Genomic DNA, 17,658 nt, shown 5'->3' with positions numbered 1-17,658 from the left:
TAGGGACAGTTAGCTCCAGTTTATCTGGACCCAGATGCTCCGGTAAACACCTTATTTGTGACCTAGATGACAGTTTAAGTTAAACGTATTATCCTAGATTGTTTAGTCTGCTGCTCTGAGACTGTTGATTACCCATTTGGAACTAGTTAAAACCTCTTCCTATCCCTGAGATCTTCAGAATTTATTTGGCAACCGCTGTGGAAACTCGTGTCAGCAGTAAATGTCTTGTCAATTCTCCGGCCGTAACTCCGAATAAACCCAACAGTGTTTTGCCATCAAGTTCCTGCTCTCCAGTGTCTATCTGAGTTTCGTCTCCATTGCTTCAGAAGTTTCCATCCTTTCGGTATTAAGACGAATGAATCCATCGAACAACATTGTTCCTTTTGAGCTAGGCATTTCTTATGATATTCACAAGCAATGTGTCTCTTTAAGTCGTACTCTCCTCCGTGTCGATTGGAAAAAAACTTACATAATATGGCGTTTAATCACGGCAGCTTTTAGCTGAGTATCTTCTCCCTTTAGAAACTTCTCTCTTCAGAGGAGAGCTGCATGACCTCCAAAGGGTGTGGCCAACAGCAGCTCCAAAGGGGCGGGGCCAGCTTCAGCTCAGCTCAAACTTAAAGTACAGTCACAGAATCAGCACTTCAGGAACAGGGCTGAAATAGAGGGGGGTGAGGCATGCTACAATGGGGGATCTGTTTGGTATTTTGAGCAAAACACTTCAGACAAGTTTTGTATAGATATTGCCCTACAATATATTGTTCAAATATAGCATAATAGGAGACCTTTAATACATGGGTCCACTATCGGTCAGAATAATTTTCCTTAATTTGCAACCCATAACCACACATACACTTTTTGATTTGTAGTAAGATTGAAATTAGGCTTAATATTTTTGGCTGTTGTAGTTGTAGTGCGAAGGTTTGCGCTTCATGTTGCCGTGCAAAACACAAACCTGATGCCAGCTGTTTTTCACCACTTTTTAATGTAATATCTTAAACACAAGTGAAGTATTTTAAAATCATGCAAAACGAGTGACTTATCCTTTTCTAATCTCCAGTAACATCCATCTGTCCGTACAAATATCAGAGTAACAGTCTCTCCCTGTGTTTCTCCCCCTTCAGCCGTGTAACCTGATTCACACATTTCACATTCTCTTTGAAAATGTACTTCTTTAGTTGCTATTTCATATCAGAGCCATCACATTTTTATATCTCTCATCGCACCGCAGCAGAGTGCTTGTTGCTGGGGATTCAGTCCACCAATGGAAATGTGATAATTCCCTCAGTCAATGGATGATCATTTTCACAATTGACTTATGTCGGCAGAATTTGAATGGACGTAATTTGGTCTTCAGATAACATCCATCCCTCTGAATATGAGTTGAGTCTTTAAATCTTTAGTCTTTGCAAGATAACACAACAAACAAAAACACAGTAGACGTCAGAGTCTTGGTTTGATCTGTCCTTCGCTAGGATGGTTTGAAGTTCAGAAAGCTTAGCTGAGTTTGTCGAGCTTTCTTGAGCACAGCGCAACATTTCTGCTTCCCATTCAGTTAAGGTCAAACAGCAGGCCCAGTTCGGTTTGGCAGTGAGAAATAGACTTGAATGAATTGTGCCGTTCCTCTTGTGGCGCTGCAGCTTGACATCTTTTTATCTTCTACTTCAGGAGCCACTGATTCACTGAGGAAGAGAGGAGAAGGAGGATAATTAGCACTCAGAGGATAAGCAGAGTGGAATAAAACACACAACAAAGGGGCGCCTCAGGTTTTAGAAGTTGTGAAACAAAGAAAGAAAGGATAATGAGAGACAAAGGTATGCAGAAAAAGGACTAAATCTATGCAAATTCCAAACTTTTTTACTAAATCCAAGCAGGTTATCAGGGTGGAAAAGTGAGAAAAGTATGTCAAACTATGTCAGCGACTACAATGCATTTTACTGAGTGCTGTTGACAACCAATATATTCCAAACAAATGACACAGTTACCTCAAGGGGCTTTTACAAGTTTCAAGATTCAAAGGTTTTATTGTCATAAGCAGTGTCTGTAAGCAGTTCATTTAAGACGAAGTCTATTTGCCAGTATATAAAGCACTACTGTGAACCTGGAAATGTTAGAAATATAAAATAGGGGTCAACAGCAATTAAGAACTGTCCAATACTAATTTGCATATGTTTGGCAATTTTCGTAATTGGCATACATTGCATTAATGAGCATTTTTACACGGCTAAGTGGAATACTCGATCATGATTGGTACATTTGGACATTTCAGAGATTGTGAATACTCGCTAACACACTGCTTAACATTACGTGACCGCGTGCTAAGGAGAATCAATGGATTATGTGCACTCATATCAATCCACAGAAAGAAGTCTAGTCCATTAAACGTAAGCAAAACATTTGTTTTCATTTATCGACAAACAGCAGGGAATACTTTTTGAATATATATATTTTAATTTATTTATGGAGATCATGAAAGTTTGATTCATGATAGCTAAGCTGTCTCCAGAGAAGAAAAGAAAAAAAGGAAGTAAACACTAACAGGAACAGCAGAAGAAGACAGACAGGAAGTAAACACTAATGGGAACAGCAGAAGAAGACAGACAGGAAGTAAACACTAATGGGAACAGCAGAAGAAGACAGACAGGAAGTAAACACTAACAGGAACAGCAGAAGCGGACAGACAGGAAGTATGGGCTCTGCAGTGTTTAAGGACTTGTTAGTGGAAAAGACTTGGACAGTTACAGAACATCTCGATCAGAGCTGCTGTCACTTTCAGCCTTGGTACACCATTTTTTTTCAGCAGAAGAATTATGATACAGGTATTTGTAATTCATTTTTTCAAGTCGTTGGTTTATTTATGTGTACTATGTGGCCAAGTAATAAGCAGGATAATGTTTTACATGAATTGACATTCTAGCCTAAAAGGACACTATTTCCACAACTGCTTGGTGGATTTGGAGAACATTGGGCTGGTTTTGTGGATTATTGGGGATGCTAAATCAATTTTTGACCAATTTAAAATGCCTGTGTGAGATACTAATGCGTCTCATACATTTGACCTGAATTTCAGAATGAAAGAAGCTCAATAAAGAAAGAATAATAAACTAAGTAAGTTAACATCTATACAGAATACACCCTCTGGTCTTTGTAAAACATTCATATGGGTGAAAAACTGAAGAAGAGCACTAAGATGGACAGAATTTAATGAACACAATTACAATACGAAAAAAATCAGGTAAAGAAAATGGTCATTGTGATGCTGAAGTAATACTCTGAAGGGATTTAACAGAGCAGGGCATTTGCTGTGATGTTTAAATGCAACTTTTAACACAAAACTCTTTTATTTATCAAATCAAACTTCACCAGTGCCCAATGTTGCTGCTAATGAAGAGAAAAGAGCAGAATAGACTGAAACTAAAGAGAAATTCAGAGTGAATAAGCCTGAGAAGGAGAGAGAGATATTGAAAAGAACTCTTTATGTCCCACCTGGGACCCTTTTATCACTGCTGCACTCTGCTTCCTGTCTCCTGCATCTTTTCTCCAGAGTATGACGCTTGGTTCCTCTGTACCTGGGTGCTTCCATAATTTGGCCGTACATCAGTCGTCATTTTATTTCAATGTTTTTCCAGCTCTGTGGCCCGATGCTTGATCAGCTGCCATCATAACCTCCACGGAGAATGCAGCAATGCTTGCTGGCTTGGTCTGGAGGTGAGGGTTATCCACTGATCGGAAACACAGCTCAGGGTTGCTTTATTTAAGAGTTCACCACACAGGTGGCCTCAATTACCAACAACTCTGCCGGTGTTCTTGATTAAAATCAAAGCAGAATATCCTGAGATTGCCAAAAAAGCACTGAAAACCTGCTCCCATTTCCAACATCCTATATCTTTGTGAAGCGGGGGTTTTCTTGCAGTGATGATGGAGTGGACTGGACATAAATAACACACTTCGGGTGTGATTGTGTCCCTTTGCCCCTATATTTGAACGGCTCTTTGCAGACACACATGCCCCCGGTCGTACACATGAAAAAACTGAAACGTTGATTTTATTTATATGTATTATGTCAACAGATTTCACCTGACTTCATCAGGTTAGTTGAAAGCACTAATATTAAGTTGAACCTATTGAACTTAATATTATTGCCTTCAACTAACCTAATACAGTTATGTGAAATCTGTTGACATAATACATTTAAATAAAGTCAACGTTTCAGTTTTTAGTGTAGTGGAGCCAGTTTCACCAAGTACACAAACTGTATCCTGTAAAAGATCCGCAGTAATGGCGCCCTAAAAGTGAAGTCAAACCTCTAACACTAGATGCTTTCTGGCTGTAAGTTCAGGGAGCGCTTGATTTAATATGCAGCGGCATTTCCCACGAGTGGAGCACACATTTTAAACACATTCATTTTAACCAGCACCGTCCAAGGTAGCTCCTGCTGCTGATAGGCAGAGAGTGTATGTGACGTAGCCTTTATGGGAGAGGTGTTGTGTGTGTCTGGGAGAGGGAGTGAGCTGTGGGAGACAGCAGGAGGAGCGAAATGCCAAAGCAATTTTTATTGATTAAAATTAAAATTATTAAAACAATTACGAGAAAGGTTATACTCGCTGTTCACAATACAAGTATTTGCGATTTATCGCCCAGCCCTGCTCCATGTTTGTTTTTATGCTGGTCGTATCATTTTATCTTTTATATATTATGAAACCAGTCCGTGGCATAAAAAAGGTTGGGGACCACTGGATATGAATAAATCTCATAAGCCTATATCTACCGCAGATCTTATTTCAGAATCCAAAGACTCATACAAAAACACATTAACTAAGAGATGAGAGAGCCCTGAAAGTGCAAAAAAGCTGGCTCATTTCCAGAGTTTAGGACTAATTTCTGCACCAATCTCAACTAGCTACTAGCTTGAAAGTCTTTCTGAATAACATCAAGTATTCACGACCAAATGTGCACCAATCAAGTTATAACATCCCAAACATGTATTGTATTTATTTTACAATTAAAAGTTGTCATTGAAAATGAGCAAACAACTGTTACCCAATGATTTCAGAAAAAAAATATGAATTTGACTGATATTTATATACAAAATTACATGTTGCATTGTGATGTATTGTTCAGCAGTTTCCTTAACGTGCATTGTTATCTGCATTGCTATGAGAGGGAATTTATGATAAGGATTTATTTATTTGAGAGCAGCTGGGGGAATACCGCCACAAATCAATAAAAGAGTATTATTACCGGTGAGTCAGTGCGGAAAAGAAGCGTTACAGAGAATTCAAGAGAATGCTTTTATGTTTAAGAATAGTTTGAAGCTACTGCTTTCTCTGCACAGAAATATTAACAATATTGATATTATTATAAAGTAACAACTGACATTAAATATTAGCTTTAGAATCCCGCTGTAACCAGAGCATGTGATAAACCTGAACCTTTCTACATCAAAGTCTCACCCTTAATAAGTACACCTTTTAATACTGCAAATATCCTGAAGGACTTTGTTTGTTCTTTATCACACTTCTTTTCTTTTGAGAACACTGTCGGCTCAGATTGGATTCAGGCAACTTTTGACACGCTGCTCTCTGCTCTTGACCATAAAAGCACGCACTTCTGTTGGGGTTCTGTATTGTAACAAGTTATTATCAAAAGGAAAGTAGAAGCAACGCAATCCGATTGATGTTTTGGGGAGCACGCTGGGTTTGAGCGGATCAATACTAAAAAACTATATTTGGAGAGCACTGAGAGGAGACGAGGACGCCCACAGGAAGTTTAAAAGAACAGAGAGCTAAACAATATTTGTAACAATATATTTGTGTCCATTAATTGGATACTTTGAGTTGTTAGTTTTCCATAAGCTTTCCTAGCTGCTCTCGGCAGAGAAAATACGGAAAACTATTCCAATATTCGCTTAAAAACAGTTTCAAGTATTTAAGTATGGTGGTTTTTTGGCTTTCTTTTGTTTAATTCCATATTCAGCCAAGTAAATTGGGGTTTGGGACTGACAATATGATATTTAAAGACATCTTGGACTTTCAACTTTCAACATTCCATCCACAATTTTGCTTATTGTGTTTATTTATTTTTCTGACATGTACAGTAAATACTTCATCTGCACTACTTATAGACTAGTCTAACCAAATACCTGCACTATGTTACTATACCTTGAACTCTGTTTCGTTTTCCACTAATTTCTTGTTTTATATTATTATCTATATTTTATTATTGTCTTATGTCCTTTTATAATATGCTGCATGGTTGGAGGAGCTCAAGGTCTAAGATTTTTTGCCATAACTACACTGTAGCTAATGTGCATCTGACTATAAAAACCCTTGAACCTTGAGTAACTTGGGTGGATTTTTCACAATTTTCTAACATTTTGTACTACAGTAAAGAAAATCATGAAAAACACATTATTCAGACAAAGATACATTACACATTCATATTGTTAAAAGCAGAGACCACGCAGTATGATTGATGTTGTGGGGAGCATGCTGGGTTTGAATGGATCAATACTAAAAGAGATATTTGGAGAGCACTGAGAGGAGACGAGGACTCCCACACTGTATGATGCACCGTTTTCCTTAAACGCCAACAAGCTCACCCACGCACCCCCAGTTTTAAATCTGCACAAACAGACGATACACTCCCACACATATCTTTTTATTTCCATGTGTCTCAGCCTCTTTTTTTTCCCACCTTGTCAAGAGGCTGCTGACACGGAGCCATGCTCAGTCAACCTTCCCTCTCCGCCTGAGGCAGATTTAATGATCAGCTGTATTTCTGCACTTATAAGGACCTTGCACTGCCTTGCCTCAGTCACTAACAACACACCGAAACCTATTTGAGATTCAGACCATTTACATATTAATATATTTCCCTGCTGCTACTTGTGGTGGAAATTCAGAGTACTGGAGAACAAGGAGGCTGCTGGAAACGGATTGATTTCTGACAACTGAAGCTGTATTTAAGCGTGATAAAGGAGAAGAGAGGATGAACGATACAGAGTCCAGGGACTTTGATCTTTCATGTTTCTTCTTCTACCCTCTTTATCTTCACTACATTTTTTTTTTGGTGATTGTGTTTTTACCTTTAACCAGGGGTGTATTGCTATTTTTCCAAGTACCGGAGCGCACCTATGCTCCGGCAGCACTACACCCCTGCCTGTAACTCTGTTGAGGCGAGTTAGGCAGCAAAGTGGCGCCAAGACTTGAGGCGCGCTAAAGTACGTCATAGTATACTAATGTATATCTTATTCTGAGTGGTGTTTGGTAATGTATCTGGGTCTGCATTATGTTTCATATCAATGGACTTCACTTCAGCATGTCGACCATTGTGTTTTTTTGAAACCACTGCTTTATTTCCAAGAACTGCAAGAACAGGATCCAGCTGTAGAGAGAGCACAGCCCCCGAGTAATAGATGTGCATCACAAAACTGGTTTTGAGCACGCAAAAAAGCAACATGTGCACGACCCCTATAGAATTGCAAATATACTATTTCTTCTCAGAAAAAAAAGTTCCTGGTGCGTCGTTCCGGTGCGCCACTAGGGCAGCTCTCTGAGCCCTGTTCTCAAAGAGATGGCATCTTGGTGCGCTTGTGGCATCAATGAGAGCAGATGGTGGCAACCATCTATTCAGACTTTTTGACGGAAACACTGGTGTAGAACTGCACTAAGTATCTTTAAAGGGGTGGAAAGTATTTCTGGCGTACATTTCAGAGTGATTATTTTAAGCCAAAACAACACGACTTCTTTCCCACCTCCATATTACCTCTGTACTGTGGGCGGAGGGCGCGGTTGTTGGGGCAGTCGCGGCCCTGCTTGCTGAAGTTGATGTTGGTCCGGATGCAGCGCTGCAGCAGAGGCTGGGCAGGCCGAGTGTTGTCGCTCATACTCAGGAAGATCTTGTAGGGCTCGTTCTGGCTCAGGAGGCGCAGGGAGTGCATCTGGGGAGGGGAGCGGGTGGAGCAGTTAGGAAATGATATGGTTTAAGTGCTTTCACAACTAAACGAAATACAGTCAAAAAATAAGTACATTAAATAACTAAATAAGAATCAGAAAAGTAGAAAAGGAAGCTGATGAACCTTAATCTATAGTGATGGATAGTAATACAGTACAGTTAGAACAGTAAAGAACTGTACTCAAGGTACACTTTGAGGCACACGAGTATTCTCAGTTTATGCTACTTTATACTTCTACTTATTTTAGAAGCCAATATTGTACCTTTAACTCCATTTCTGTTGCACACTTGGACATAAAACGAACTCCCAAGCGTACATAAGTTCAAAACTAAATTGTTTACTCCAGTCGTTCATGCTGTAACAAACAAAAGCAAAAGTACATCACTGCATGAGGCTGCATAGACTCGTCTAATGATGTCTCTGCATTAACATTTGTTTCCATTTTCAAGTTACATAACACACAAAATACCAAAAGTCTACTTACTGTACATTTAACCTGCTAAACACATATACTGACACCCTTCAGCACATATGCACAACTCACTACAGTTAAAGGTGGTTACACTCCAGGTATTAGTCCAAGCTAGCAGGTGACGCATGCTTCACATTGCACGCTCGATATTAAACACGCAAAAAAATACTATAAAATAACACAAATATATTATATATATTACGGCTAGTTTGTTAGTTTCAAATACAATGTTCAATCGTGTCAATACTTTTATACTACTTCTAATCAGCACATTAGCTTATCTATTTACAAAAAAAAGCACATCACTGCAGGCTGTCTTTACAGCGTTTCACCCAAAGGACCCAGAGCTGCCCTCTATGCCTGTGTGAGCGTTACTGCTATTAAATGTGACTTCACCTACTAAATATTGAAATTGCACATGAATACATCACAAAATGACAGCTCAATGTTTTGTTACTAGTTACTTTTTAGGTTTAATATTCTTAGCAAATACAAAATATAAATACATTATTTAATTAACTTTGACATATATTGTTATATATAACAATACTAATAATAAATTACATTTTTATAGTGCCTTTCAAGGGACCCAAGGCCGCTTTACATGGACACAGACAGACAGACAGACAGACAGACAGACAGACAGACAGACACACAGACACACAGACAGACAAGTAAAGTAGGGCAAATAATAAAGAAAAAATACATATAATGTTGTTGATATCAGCTCTACATTTACTAGTTGTGATAAAAACACATGAATAATTATAATAGTAACTCAATATATATACGATTCTGAAATGGGCCGTTACGCATTGGCAGTACTTTTACTTTTGGAGTACTTTTGATGCCGATACTTTTGTACTTTCACTTGAGTAACATTGTGAATGAAGCAATTTCACTTGTAACAAAGTACTTTTAAAAGGGACAGGTATAAGGAACAAAACCGAGAAAATTAGCAGGTGGAGCAAATATAATGAAGAAAAAGACAAATGATGATTGAAAAGAAAACTTTAAAGAGAGGGGAGAGAGAAACGGGGAATGAGGAAGAAAGGGAGAGTGAGGGAGAGGGTTGAGATCAAAGTAAATAAGGGGAGCATAAATGGCAGATGGTGTGTGGGAGTTGATTACATTGATGCATGCAGGTCATGTGTAGCACTTTGAAGGTGAGCTTCCTGATTTGAAGAGCACAGATTTAAATTTTGTCCATCTTGCTGCTCTTCAGTGACATAAATAACCTTTCTGGTCAGAAATATGGTCCACGTTTTCCGCTGTTTCACTGTGTCTGCAGATTTGGACTTTTTCACAACACCTACTAAATCTCTTCCATCCTTACTGCTATCAAAAAGACACAGATGAGATTTTTCGGGGACCTTGGAGAGTACTCAGAGGCATTTTGATTATTTTTCTGCTCTGTGTATATGCACTGCATTTCATTACACCTCTGTTACAACACAGCCTCTTTTATCTCAACCAGTGGGGCCCAACCTGTTTCCGCAAGGGACCCTTCTTCTTTCCATCACGACCCCTCACCAACAACATATTTTATGGATATTTCATATTACATTCAATGCATTGAATCTCTGAAATTCAAAACAGCATCTTTCCTGTAGATATTGCATTAGAGATTCGTTTTCCTGTTATTTTTGGGATTTTTTTATTTTATAACTCTGACTGTTTTATGTATTCTTTTAACATTTTTGCAATCCTACATTTTTCATAGGCTTCTTTTTTCAGTTTTCTTCTCCCTGATGCTTTGCCATTGTTCTATTCGCTTTATGGTTGTTTATACTGCAAACTGACTCTTCTCTTCAAAGCGACTTATAATAGGTGCAATCAACCATGAGCATACAATTTCAGAACAGCAAGAATCATGCACTAAAATTAGCTTGAAATAATAGAAATATTATAAGCCAAACCAGTTTAAGTGCTACATAAAGAGATGTATTTATTTATTTAGTTGGTAGGGACAGTGCTCACTGATTAACAGACAAGTTGCTGTAAATAAGCCAGAGTTAGCTGCTATGCTAATTTCCATCTGTTGTCCCTAGCCAGATCTTAAAATACACCCTAAGATATAAATATAAATAAACTGATAACAAATAAAACCATAATTAAAAAGACATAAACACACCCTCAAACAGACACAGACAATGCACGCCTCTCACTACACCCTCCACATAAAAGTTACAGCATACAGTAGGTTACAGTGGAATAAAGAAAGGAGGGAAAGAGAAGAACAACTTTACTTTGGCTTTAAGCATTTGGTATGTGGTTACAGATATGATTTTGAGTTGTAAGGCTGTTACACTCCCTTAATTCATTGGGCAGACTATTCCAATAATTGGTGGCTCTAATTGAGAAGGCTATGTGTCCAAACTTGCTTTGTCTGTACTGCACTACGCAGTCCCCTCTGGCGGTTGATCTGGTTACTCTATTGACATTATCTTTCTCTTTTATGAATTGGTGCAGTGGGGGTGGAGCAAGCCCATGAAGTACCTTAAAGATGAGACAGGCATTGGAGAAATGTATAAAGTTTTCAAAGTTAAACAAGTTATGCTTTTTCACTATAAGACAATGGTGATAACTATTTGCCTTACTGTCCAGTGTTTTTAGTGCTTGCTTATAGAGAGATTCAATTGGTTGCAAAGTTGTTTTATTATCTTGCGACCAGCGAGTTAAGCAGTGAGAAAAATGAGAGAAGCGCATTGCATGCAAGAAGAGCTTTGCTGCCTTCATTGGCAGGTATGGTCTTATGTGCTTAACATTTGCCAGGTTAAATTTGCCAGTATTGGCCACCTTTTTTGCATGCTTTTGAAATGAGAGTTGCGAGTCTAGGATGATTCCCAAATATTTAAAGTCAGGCACCACTCTGACCTTCTCTTGTTTAAGGACAGCAGGGTTATGAGACACAGTAGATTGTTTTGAAAAATACATACAAACAGTTTTGCTTATGTTCAGGTGTAAGCATGAATTGGTAGCCAGTTGGATACATGGCCCATGGCTTCAGTCAGTTGGTGTGCGGCTTGTTGTTTATTTTTAGCATGCACATAGAGGACAGTGTCATCTGCATACATTTGTATGTGCACTGATGGACAGACTGTGGGCAGGTCATTGATGTATAGACTGAAAAAAGAGGGCCCAGTATAGATCCTTGAGGGACACCTATTTTACAGCTTAGGCATGTAGACCGAGTGTTATTTATGCATGTACTTTGCTTTCTGTCAGTTAATATGATTTCATCCATGTGATGGCATCCCCAGAGAAATTAAAGTAAGAAAGTTTGGACAAAAGAACTTCATGATTGACAGTGTCAAAGGCCTTCTTTAAGTCTAAAAATACTGCACCCACAATGCCCCCCTTTATTTAGATGAGAATTAAAACAAAATGTATATGTTTATCCAAATAAATGTCATTTAGTTGTTTATACATAATGAAGGAAATCCTAAGCCTAGGCCAACTGTGTTAGTATACTTTTTTAAAGTTCTCTTATACCCTTTAAAAACAAGATTGCTTTGCGACCAGCATGTAGCTTTGCCGACCAAAACTGTGGTTCCCGACTGAGTCCCCAGAAAGTAAGCCAGCCGTTGAAACACATTTCCGTAGTGGCCAAACAGTGGTACTACAACTTCTGTGTCAGTGACGACTTGACGTCATTGGGCCATAAATACTTTGTCCCATTGACTTAAATTGAGACGTCTGAAATTCAGCATTTTCTTATCCAGGATATTAAAATCCCTAGTACGAACACTGGAAGAGCGCTTATTTAAATATTTAGGTCCTAAAAGTGGTTAGCCAAATCTAAAGTTATTTCACTTCATTATTTTAATGAGCCGAGATTTGACACAACAGGTTTGATTGGAAAATGAGAGGTCTATAGGCCCAGATCCAGGGATCATCCGGGTATTTTTGTACTTCAGGCCATTTTGCCTTCATGCGCCAATGAGCAACACATAGCAATTTACGGGGCCCCGGCTCCGAAGCTGTATCCAGTTCTCTTTATACATCAATTGTGCTGAATTCAAAGCTGGGAACTATGCCAAACAGGGAAATTAAAGGTCACGTTACATGTCCTTTGGCTTAGTCCTTAGCAGCAGCAGCCAAGGTTCCAAAAAGACCTGTGACCCCCTGACTGTAGGGTCAAACATTTATTCAGACATTTCTACCCCAATCAACTGTATTTCCTTTTTTCCCCCCATGCCTGTTCTGCTTGTTGTACAGGCACATACCTGCATCTGTGTCACGTAGACAGGCTTGTTGATGAGTATCCACGTGGAAGTCTCATAGCAGGGAGGGATGGTGATGGAGCCCTCGTAGGTGATGTAACGCGTGGTGTCGGGGTAAAGGTCGCCTATGTTCAGGCCCATTAATAAGAACGCATCATCTACAGAGGGAGAGAGGGGAAGAGTGTTAAGGCTATTCAGTGTGTTGTGCGAAAGTCCGTTATGTTCAGACCCATTAGCAGGAAAGAACTGTCAAAGGGAAAAAAGGAGAAGTGTGTGTGTGTGTGTGTGTTATATGTAGAATATTGCATGAGGATATGAATCTCTAATGTTTAGAGCAATTACAAGGAATGATTTGCCTAAAAAAAACATAAATGTATTGTAGCAGTGAGTGTGTTATATTAATTAGGAACAAAAATATGTTCATACAGTCATTTTGTGGAGACTTACCTACAATTTATGGAAACACTTTATATCAACTTTGAGGTTAATACCATGTTCGTGGTTTAGGTTACTGTACGTCCCCAAAAAAGTACATCCCAATGTAACGTCCTCCTACTTCACAGAAACAAGTTTCTGTGTGTCTGAGTGGTTGCCTAACTCTGCTATGTTTAGCCCCATTAACAAGAAGGGATTCTCTGGAGGGCTGTTTCTTCACAGCAGAGGTTGGAAAACAGATTTTGGCAATGTAACACTGATTTGTATGAAATTAAGAATGCAGTCTTGCTGTAGGGAAGCAGCGGGGAACTTGTGTGTGTTTGAGTGCTGTTGTGTAACAGTATGTAAAGTAAAGTGTTGACTAAATGATTGGGAATGAACTATCTTCAAAAAAAGAGAAGATTAGCGTGCATTACACTTCAAAAGTTTTTAGCGATGCTAGCTGCGGGGCTCCAGTGATGGAAATATTCTGTCATTCATTCAGTCGGTCCATCACTTTGGTGAAACCTTCAATATCTCACCAACTATTTTGGATGGATGTCATGCAATTTTGTACACAGACATTAAAGGTCTTTAGAGGATAAAATCAAAAGACTAAATGGATCCCCTTACTCTATCTTCAGCGCCACCGTGTAATTGACATTTGTTATTTTGATTGAAATACCTCATCAATGATACGTTTAATGCCGTGACACCAGGTTCAGACACTCATTTTGAATTTAATAACTTTGACAATCCGCTAACATTTAATTTAACGTCATCATTGCTTGAATTTAAATGTAATTTCATAACTCCATCCCTGAGGAACCAACATTCCCCTTTGGCTCAGCTACGCTATGGTAATTACTATCAAATGTGAGCCTGTTAGCATGCTAAACGTGCTAGCCCACTCTTGGGGCTTTTATTTTTTGTTTCTGGTGCAAAGGCAGTCATTTGTTGCTTTTATAAACAAAATACTTGTAACAAAAGTACTGCAATCATCCTCAAAGGCCCATAAACACAACTTGTATAATACATTTTGAGCCTTTCAATGTGTTTAGATCAGCTTAATTGAATTTGGTATTAAGTAGGAACACAGTCTGCATGGATTTATAGGATAACTTGAGTCCTTTTTACAGTTTTCCACAGCTGCTTCACATCTCCTGTAGTGATCTGCAGGCAGTAGGACACATAATGATGAATCTGCAGCCTCTGATTTGTCAGAAGTGTCAGGACAGAGTGCAGTGTGATGACACACAGTCCGTGCAGCTGAATACTTGGCACAAGTCATTACCTTTGTATGATTAAAATATGGCCGTTGTCAAGCTGACTTCCAAATAATGAAAATGTTCAAAAAATGTCATCTCTTCTGAAATCGTTTAAGAAATTCCTGCATTCACTCCCACTCTAAAAAAGCCCCGAAAATCCTTTGCCCATGTCCTTACTCTCTACCAAACATTGCTTTAATTTTAATATGTTAACAACCCTTCTCAGATGCGACTGCACAAACAAACAAGCATTATGGAATGAAAACATATACTCCTTATAGACAGCAGTTTTTTTTTGGCAAAGGAGATAGAACAATGGTCTACAGCCATAAGAATTGCGTGTCTAGGGACATAACACTGGTGGAGACTGCATGTGTATGTGTGTGTGTGCGAGAGAAAGAGTGTGTGCGTCTTACGTTTATAGTTGATTCTGGTGATGGTGTCTCTGTTGAGCATGCGGTTGAGGAAGGCATTGGAGTTTTCAGAGAGCTAAGAGATGACGAAGGGAAAGGGCAATCAAATATTCATCACAGACTACAGTACAGCACACACACCCATGCATATACACACAGACACACACACACACACACACACACACACACACACACACACACACACACACACACACACACACACACACACACACACACACACACACACACACACACACACACACACACACACACACACACACACACTTTTGTTTACTGTGCTGCAACTCTTGTGTAAGTGTAATAATAAATAATACATTATTTATCCACAGCTGTGAGAACATGTATTAATCAAACCATTCAATTAACTGTATATTGTGTTTCACTGTACTCCCAGAAGTCCACACTGACCTTTATGAAGATGGAGACAACAGCGATACCATGGGGGCTCTTAGCTGCCTCCGTGTAGTTGGCATACAGATCCTGGTTATAATGGATCAGCTGGACCTGAAAGATAGATACAAGAAAGCATTACAAGCCCGACTTAAGTTAATTACTCTAACCCTAAGCCTTAACCTGAAGCAGGACTGCAACTAATTCATATTTTCCAGTTTGATTTCAGTTCCGATATCTATAAATGCTATTCATTTAAAGGCAAAAAAAAAAAGACTGTCCATCATGACATCCCAAAGCTCCAAGATGAGCTGTCATAAGCCATAGACATTTTTAAAACTTCAACTAAGTAAATGCAATTACCAGAAGTAAAAAGCATACAAATATTCCTATCAGTGTTTGGAGGAGAGCGCGAGGCTGGAAGCTTCTGCAGTGCTGGCTAGGAAGCCTTGACTCATCCGATTGTGTGAACCACTGTGTGTAACTCAAAGGATGGTTGCCTCAGTGACACATGGTGTATGAGCTCTCTGACATACTGACAGTGACATTCATTCGTGGGGTGTGAGCTGAAGGTTTCTTCTTCTTTCACATGCAAATGAATTGTAAATACCCCACTGATTGCAAAAGTACCTACGGATGTCTTTGAGCAGGTTTGGGGCGCACAGGAATAAGGATACAAAACAAACAAACAAACAAACAAACAAACAGTACAGTTACATTAAAAACAATCCGATGAGTAGTACATTTTAAAAAATGGGAATTATTAGCATTTTTACAATGTTACAATACCTTTTAAAATAAAGAACCATATATTACGGAGCAATTCAAATGTTGAATTATTACAGAAAGTAAGATGTGTGGCAAACTCATGGTTAGCATACGTACACATTTTGTTCAGCATGATAATTACTGCTTATTTAAAACACATTTAGGATTTTTTAAAGAGTAATTGTGGTCAGCAGGATTAAAAAGCTAACGTTATAACTATAAACAGACTATATCACTAGATATCACATCACCACTGCTAACCTATAGGCGGCTAATGTTTGGCGTGATTACATTTAGTGTCTCATTGAATCCGTAAGCGCCCTTTTATGAAATGAAGAAGCTTTAGACATTCACCGGTGGGGTGTTTACTGACCTTTACTGATTTACTATATTTTATTTCGAAGACAAAACACTTATTTCTGAGTCTGACCTCATTAAAAAGAAACCTTAACTAGAGAAGTGAACAGGAAGTGCTAAATGCGAACTCATTTCCAGGTTTTTGGACTCCTGCACAACTTTTGTGAGCGTTTGATGCTCAAATGTTCCTCGTGGAATTCCTAGACCTTATGTGTAGTCCTCCAACGTTGAAATGAAATCAAGCCCCTTGTTTTGCCTATACATACCATTTGAGCCCCTTCCCCTCTAGACTCCCTTCGATGTGTGTGTATCAGTGTATCAGTGTATCCTATCAACATTTTCTTCCTTACCTCTCCTGGAAAACCCTGTCCATTGAGCAGATGCTCTGAACCCGTGGAGTCCTCGCTCCCAAAATGGACACGGACCTCCTCCAACCTGTAGCTGTAACCCAGTGGGCCCCCGGAGATGTTCACCAGGTGGGCTTTGTCCGGTCGAAAGGACACATGCTTCCCAGTGTTGTACATGGTTCCTCCCATCTACAAGTAAAACACACGAAAGGGAAGGATGAGCCTCAATGACATAATGGTTGTTATTGACAACTAATCCAATACCACAGCAACTTATGACATGATATTTGTTTTATATTAACTGTCTTGTCTGTCTTCATGGTAATAGAGATATTGTGTCAAAGCCCAAACATATCACATACTTTTCTTCCCAGTACTTAAACACTTTTCTAAATCTGGCAGAGCTAGTGTTATGGCTCCAGGGCCAGGATGGTCATAATCTCACCAAAATCACACTGGTTTGAGTTATTCCCATCTAATTTACGCAAACAGAAGTTATTTACTCTCAGCCTATCAGGTGGAATATTAAGTAATTAGGTCCTAAAAGTTGTAAAATGAAGCAAAAGCCAAATCCACAGTAGTTTTTCCCCTCAATTAATTTGACGGAACCAAGAACGGACAGCTCTGTAAGGCAGCGAACTGGAGGCGTAGCATTAAGAAAAGGCAAGTGTAGATGCTTTATGGACCCCATCAATGTGGAAGACCTCTCTGAATGATCAAAGTATTTCTTAATAGAAAAACTATATCAGGTTTGACTTCTTTGCTTCAGTATAAATCTTTGGTTGTCCCCTGACTTATCTTATCTTGCTGAAATCCTATCGGCTTTGTTTTGATGACTTCATCAAAACCTATACTTGTTCAACCATCCTTAACAAAAAAGCTAAAGACGGTTAAACATTACCCAATAAACATCAGTGTTAGCATTTTCATTGTAAGAAAGCTCATGTTAACCATTAGCATTTAGATCCTAGCTGCTAGCAGGGCAAAGTCTAGTTTACAACCATAATTAATGTCATAGTCAGAGA

The 17,658-nt window shown here is 39.0% G+C and overlaps 1 protein-coding gene across 1 annotated transcript in view; it reads right to left on the bottom strand.

Annotated features, from left to right (window-relative positions):
- Window positions 1-979: 979 nt before the first annotated feature.
- LOC134877470 (carbonic anhydrase-related protein 10-like) overlaps window positions 980-17,658 on the bottom strand; it is a 97,991-nt gene continuing 81,312 nt past the window's right edge. Inside the window, exons 4-9 of the mRNA XM_063902975.1 lie at window positions 16,637-16,822; window positions 15,180-15,275; window positions 14,754-14,826; window positions 12,659-12,813; window positions 7,768-7,942; window positions 980-1,682 (exon numbers count right to left, since the gene is read on the bottom strand). Coding sequence (XP_063759045.1) covers window positions 1,660-1,682; window positions 7,768-7,942; window positions 12,659-12,813; window positions 14,754-14,826; window positions 15,180-15,275; window positions 16,637-16,822 — 708 coding nt within the window. The 3' untranslated portion in view covers window positions 980-1,659. The remainder of the gene's footprint in view (window positions 1,683-7,767; window positions 7,943-12,658; window positions 12,814-14,753; window positions 14,827-15,179; window positions 15,276-16,636; window positions 16,823-17,658) is intronic.

This window comes from Eleginops maclovinus, chromosome 16 (genome assembly GCF_036324505.1).
Source record: "Eleginops maclovinus isolate JMC-PN-2008 ecotype Puerto Natales chromosome 16, JC_Emac_rtc_rv5, whole genome shotgun sequence".
Classification (NCBI taxonomy): Eukaryota; Metazoa; Chordata; class Actinopteri; order Perciformes; family Eleginopidae; genus Eleginops; species Eleginops maclovinus.
This window is presented reverse-complemented; position numbering and strand designations above follow the sequence as displayed.